Genomic DNA, 7,175 nt, shown 5'->3' with positions numbered 1-7,175 from the left:
TGTGGATGATGGCAGTTCATACGACCATGTCGATGATTGTAGCAATGAGGTTCTTTATGAAAATTATGATGAAGAAACGGGCAACCATTATTTGTTACATTCTAAAACAACTGAAGAGTGGATGCGCGTGATGGATCCTTGCTATGGCTGCACAATGGATTGTGGCCTACCAGCTCCGCATCTAACACTTGTGTCCAAGACTATGATAGAATATGAGCAGTTAATGGTGCCTGTTCTTGAACGTAGGAAAGAAACAATTGACTATTGTTTCCTTGACGATGATGAGGACCGCCGAGATTCGTAAGTACTCTTTTTGTTTTGGACTTGTTATGGACATATGGTTTTACTGTAACACTGTTACTGTAGTACCTTAAATTGTTGTTACAGTAACACTATTACTCTATAAAAATGGTATTCTGAAACGAACTTCTCGTTGTCCAACAGGGAAGAGCTGGTCCCGTATGGGAAGAATCACTTCATTCCTAGGGAAGATTTTGTTTCATTGGTTCCTGGTGAGCGTATTTATATAATGGTTATTGAATGTTGGGCAATGTTTCTCAATGACCTTATCTTTCGAAAGGTAGCAAGTGATACACCATCCAGAATATTCATGGGATTAGCTCAATCTGTATGTTTACTATAAAAAATAAATGTTTATTAATATTGTGTTTGTCTATTGTTATGCGCTATCGTTATTGACTGATATGTTCATATTTCTCTTTGAAGGGAGCATTAGAAGGTTTGCTTCTTCCAAAACCCGATCCTAAGAGTGATTTTGAAGCGGAAGTTGTACAGACCTTCAAATGTTCGGTCAAATACTGCAAGAATCCACTTAATTTTGATTCTGATATGGTAACAACATTACTGTTATTTTTTATTGTTCTATAATTAGAGTGTAAATATATGATATGTTTGACAATTATATATGGTTAATTGCAGATATCCATCCCGCTCATTCTGGACAGGCACTTCTTATGTGCTTGTATAAATTTTTTAACGGAAAGGGTTGACTACCTCGACAATAAACCGTTTTATTTCAGATCGCGAAAAGCAAAAATGGCAAGGAATGTAGTAAGTCTCCTCTACTTATATATTATCAGCTTTACATATATAGGAATATTTTTAACTTTCATTACAGTAACAATGTTACATTTTTATATAGGCAAATATCATGGGGAAATTGATGGTGCAGATGGGTGTTGAAAAAGGATCTCAGGTACTGAATTACCCACTTAAGAACATGAAGTTTGGATGGCAGAGCAATGTAAAAAATGTGGATTGTGGGGTTTTCATGATGCTGCACATGGCATACTACACGAGAAGTGTATTTGAATGTGGGTTGATTGATGAACAGAAAAGAATTTTGTACCGCGCTGAAATTTGTGCAACACTTGTCCTAAGTGACTTGAACCAAGAATGAACAGAGGTCCTAAAAATAATATCAGAATTCATGGAAAAAAGGAAACAGTTGAAGGAAAAGCTAGTGGAAAAAAGAAAGGAGGAGGAGAAAAAAAGGAAGGAGGAAGAGCAAAAAAATAAGGAGGCAAAGCAAAAAAAAAGAAAGGAGGAACAGTCACTGGAAGTAAAGGCGAAGGTGGTGAGAAGGAAGTCTGTTGCTCACAAGCAACCCAGAAAGGTGAATTCTCCTAAAGAAATTGATCAAGATGAGACGAGAATAGTAAAATTTCACGAAGATGATGCAATGGTTTGTTCTCTAGGTTATTCGCCTACCGACACCGATTTATTCCTGGTCTCTGAATTTATGAAAGGAAATCAGGCTCTATTATCGTCCACAAATAGTCTGAGAAGGAACGTGCTTGATTATGAGTTCCTTGATGATGTTAACTTCGATAAAAGGTAAAGTGTGACATTGTTACTATAACTGTGTTACTGTAACATTATTACTGTATAAGCTCTTGACTAGTTTGACTTCAATTTGCTGTAACAGTGAGACCTTGGCTGTGTTTTGAGATAGAAGGAACTTGACAAGGGCAGATATACTCTCACTACATCCAAACAGTAACACGAACTAGATTGTGTTCGAATGTTGGTCTCTACTCTTAAATCATGTGGAGAACAACGAAAGAGCAACACGGCAACATGGCCGTTCATAATCAAATATATAGTAACATGGAATCATGTTACCAATCGTTTAGTAACATGGAATCATGAATGCTGCTTTGAGAATGGGTCGGAAAAGGTCGTTCATAATCATATATATAGTAACACGGTAACTCTAAAACATGCATGGGATTAAAAGAGAGGAAAAACGCTTCTAAAACGGGACGGAAAAGGGTTTAGGGTTGGATTAGGTGTCACCGCTTCGCGGAGCCGCCTAATCCAACCCTAAACCCTTTTCCTTATTCAAAAGTCCTTCATAATCAAACATATAGTAACACTGTGACTCTAAAACATGAATGACATTAATAGAGGGGAAAGACGCTTCTAAAACGGGACGGAAAAGGGTTTAGGGTTGGATTAGGCATTACCGCTTCGCGGAGCCGCCTAATCCAACCCTAAACTCTTTTCCTTAGATAAGTTGAAAATAGTAACACTGTTATTATCGGCATACTTAAGGATGATTAATTTAAAAGGTATTAATGCTAGACAAAAATGTGAAGTTAGATGGATAAAACCATCGTACTGTAATTGAAATATTAAGTTTCCATGTCAATTCTTTAATGAAAAATCATTGTTTCATCCTCAGAAATTGATTACTTTTTGATGTGGTATCTTAGTGTCACAGCAACATAGTATCCTACTGCTTCTTGTAATAACATATAACTGTAACAACATGGCAGTATCAGACTATAATTTATTTTAGATGCTTTTGCAGCTGCTTCTTCAGCTATGCGAAGAGGGTATGTTCTCTTGTCGTGGTCAACCTTTTCCTTGCAGTATGTACATAGTCTCTTTGGCTTTGCTGCCTTTTTAATGGCTTGTGTTTTTGCTGACGTTAATCTTTTTTCGCTGCCCTTGTTGCGTGCTTTAACCGGAGGCCGAATAGTGACTTCAGACGACGAGCTGCAGCCCAAGAGCATCTCCCTTTCTTGATCTTTTGTAAGTGGTGTAACAGATAACTTCTCGCGGAACTCAACTAGGAGGGATGCTAATTCGTGCATGTGAGCCGGTGGCAAAGTTTTGAGAACTCCAACTGTTGCACTGAACTCTGCCCATAAGTTGCACACAAGGCTGTTATCAGACTGGGCCATATTTGAATCCTCGATGACATTCCCGTTGGGATCAAGCTTGATAATGGAACAGCAAGTTACTGTTTTATATAGTAACAATATTACTGTAATAAATTATTGGAGTGAGGGCTCAAAGTGAAACAGTAAGCCACAGTTCGTAATAAAGTTTTCGAATCTAACCTGTTAGTTGCGTGAGATTTCTTGGCCCAACGATCTAAAATGTACTTGCTTGGTATTTGCCGAATTCCTTTGCCCTTGTACACCCACACAATATGTCTGCAAAGTAACCCTATTTTTTCGAAGAGTTTCCAAGCACATTCTGCATCCGTGGTTGAAAGGTTGAATGTCACCTTGAAAGTTCTATTTGATTCAGCATATTCCACAAAAATTATCCGCATATTGTCTTCCTTGTCAAAGTCAGCGACACCACATGATATAGCAGCCTTTACTCCTCTTAGAACATCTTAAACACAGCATGTGTGTATACAATAGCACCATGTTTTTCTAAATGTATGTTTGTGTCTAGGTTAGGTAATGAGTGGTCGCTATCATAATCATCGCACCTTTGTATGTAGCACTGCTGGTCCATAGCAGTTTGGAACCTAGTAATAATGTGACAAGGGCACAACAACATATGAATTATGTAACAATGATACAGTAATGGTGTTACTGTAACTTAATCAATGTACAGAGATTGTGACCAAAGGAAAGAGAGATGTTTGTTTACCTCATCCAAAATTCAACCAGTGTGCCAAAGTGATTCTCATACCGCTTGAAAAAAGAATTTGCACTCTCCGATCACTGTGTTGTTCTTAATAAACAGCCCATGGGAAGGTCACAATGGTAGGCAGGAATCCAATGCTTTCGGTTAGTGAACATTGTAGATAACCAGTCGTTATCTTCCAGTTGAAAATCTGAAATTAGTTGTTGCCACTTGTCTTCAAACTCAAACGGTTCCAAATCAGAGTCCCAGACGACAGCGTTGAACCAATTAAGGAAGTCGGTGTCTTTGCAAAGTGTTGAACCCACTTTGTCTGTGATCTTTTGCGTTATATGCCACATGCAATAAGGATGCCGAGCTTGCTTGAAGACAGAGGGGAAGGCCTTTTTTATACCAGGGCATTGATCCGTGATAAGGAATTGGGGCTCCTTTTGACCCATAGCAGTCAAGAAATGCTGAAAGGCTCCTTTGAAGGACAGTTCATCTTCGTGTGACAGTAAACAAGCAGCGTAAAAAACCAACTTTCTGTGGTGATTGACACCTATGAATGGTGTGAAAACCATATCATACTTGTTTGTGCCATAGGTGGGGTCAAAGCTGACAGCATCCCCGAAGAATGAGTAATTTCTAATTAATGAGGAATCAGTCCAAATAACCTTCGTGAGACAGTTAGATGCGTCAACATCATAGGCAAAGTAAAACTGGGGTTGGGTGGCTTTAAGCTTTTCAAGATGATCAAGGAAAAGGTCAGCGTCTCTTTTACCTATATAACACTTGATATCTCTTTGAAAGTTTTTAAAGTCAACCAATGTAGCACCTATATTTTCATACCCATGTACAAGCTCCTTAACCTGTCTGAATGTCTTCACAGCCCCGATGTTCAACTTGGAATTGTCCAATATAAGCTGTTTGTGAAACATGTCAAGGCATCTCGAAATCTTTTCAAGATCTCGATTAGAAACAGAGGTGAGATGATGGTTATGGAACTCAGAAAAGTCGTCAATCATAGTAGGTCCCTCAAGCCCATTAAGAAGAGCAAATCTAACGTAAGCTCTGCAGCCAATTCTTGTGATTTTAACACGCCTTTTAACTGTTTCAACTGTGGAAGAGTTGTCACCATTGTTATGCTCATCGACAGGAATGGAACGCAGTTTTTGTTTATTTCCCCTATACCCTTGACGATTGCTGACTATAAATTTTTGGTATATTATGCCACCTCGAAGTTTTTTGGCAGTGTACTTCCTAGGAGTAAAACCACATGCGCGTGCGTAAACCCCGTAGAATTCAATTCCTGCCTCAAGTGAGCTGAAAACTATACCAATTGTAGGTCTGAACTTGTTCTCAACTACACAAATCCACCTCTCGCTTCCATTAGGTGTATGAGACAAAACAAGTTGATTGTTTGGTTGAACATTGGGCTGTTGTTGTGCTATTGGCGTAGAAAGGACTGGATTGACAATACTGGACTCTGTAATATGAAAGGGAAAAGAGAAGTATTATGTATATGAATTGACGAGCGGGACTGCAAAAAGATGTCATGTTATAGTAACACTGTTACCGTCACAATATATGTACATAAGGATTGACAACATAACAGAAATATGCACTCGATTAACCTTACTAGACTGTGCAATGTTAATAGGGGAATAACACTATTATTGAGCGAAAACTTGATCAAAAGAAGGTACTCACACAATTATATAGTAACACGTTTTCACAATTATATCAAGTTTAGTGTTGACTACAAGTTACAATGTTATAATAATGATATTACAGTAACAGGTGGCAAATATTTTAAGAACGATGATTTTATCCCCAGAGTTACTCCAATTTCATGAAAGCAAATCCAGGTTTAAATGTGACTATGTCAGAACTCAATTTTTTTGACAAACACTTTGAACACATATAATCTAAATCCTTCTAAATTGATTCACCTAAGATTCAACTGATGTCGACGAATTAATGTGTTACAATACAGAAGCTCGCATGAGAAATTGAATATAATAATTGCAATTAATTTGTATACCTACATCAGTTCAATCAAAATATTGCATACGAACAACACAAAAAACCTAAATCTGGTGCAAATGAGCGTAAAATCGTAAGCGCGAGAAAAAATAACAGAATTGCACACTATGTCGATGGATTCTTAATGATAACTGGTACTTAATAGCAGGAAATAAAAAGCATCGACAAAAATTGCAAAGCGGCATCAATTTAACAACAATGAAAACATGAAGTTGAAGAACGAAAAACCTAAAAAAGCAAAGGATTCATGAAATTACCTGCGCGCATGGTGTTCTCTGTAGAATCGGAATCCATACTAGCAAAAAAAGCCAAAACCGCGGTCAATCAAAATTAGGTTGAATGAATTGAACGATATGACAGAAAGTTAATTGAATTGTTGAATAAGAATTGTTGAATAGGAATTGATTTGTGAATTTGCTGGATTTTTGTTTACGTGAGAGCGAAGAAAGGAAACAGAGAATTTCGTAGAGAGAGGAACAAAGTGAATGAAAAGAGAGAAATTGAACGCGCGATTATGCGTATAATTCCTTAATAACGCAGGTTATATACTTGGCTCTAGATTTAATCTCAGCCGCTCATTCAATCAAAAATCTAATGGTGGAGAATCGCGGGACGGACTCAGCTAGGATACCTAGACTCACCGGATGCAATTTTCTATATACATACATATATATATATACATATATATATATACATATATATATATACATATATATATATATATATACATATACATATATATATATATATATATATATATATATATATATATATATATATATTACTCCCTCTTATTCACTAACATCTTTCATATTTCCTAAAACGGAAAATTCATAAAGATCTTTCACTTTCCTTATTTGTCTATCATTTGTGCTTAATATAACATGTTACCCCACATTCTCTCTCCTACTTTCATTTTCCTCCACATATTAACACTCCACTAAATATTGGTCCAAAAGCAATGTGGAAGATCATATAGAATAGGAGGGAGCATATAGTATATAGTCCATTTTCAATTACATTCTTCTTGTTTTGGCTATATCAATTGTCCATTTACTTCCAAGTGCCTTAGGCTCTGTTTGGTAAAATTAACTGAAAAGGTAGCTGAGACCTGAAAAGGTAGCTGATAAAAAGCTAACTGAAACCTGAAAAGGTAACTGATAAGGTAGCTGAAAATTAGGAACTGATAAGGTAGCTGATAATATAAAGAAGTGTTTGGCAAACTAACTGAAAAG

At 36.9% G+C, this 7,175-nt stretch overlaps 1 protein-coding gene across 1 annotated transcript; it reads right to left on the bottom strand.

Moving 5' to 3' along the window:
* Nucleotides 1-3,292: 3,292 nt before the first annotated feature.
* LOC141617764 (protein FAR1-RELATED SEQUENCE 5-like) lies at nucleotides 3,293-6,234 on the bottom strand. The gene is made up of 3 exons (XM_074434919.1): nucleotides 6,198-6,234; nucleotides 4,013-5,380; nucleotides 3,293-3,654 (listed from the first exon to the last, which is right to left on the bottom strand). The coding sequence occupies exons 1-3, from the start codon at nucleotides 6,232-6,234 to the stop codon at nucleotides 3,293-3,295; spliced, it is 1,767 nt and encodes a 588-aa protein (XP_074291020.1).
* Between the last annotated feature and the right edge of the window lie 941 nt (nucleotides 6,235-7,175).

This window comes from Silene latifolia, chromosome X (genome assembly GCF_048544455.1).
Source record: "Silene latifolia isolate original U9 population chromosome X, ASM4854445v1, whole genome shotgun sequence".
NCBI lineage: Eukaryota > Viridiplantae > Streptophyta > Magnoliopsida > Caryophyllales > Caryophyllaceae > Silene > Silene latifolia.
This window is presented reverse-complemented; position numbering and strand designations above follow the sequence as displayed.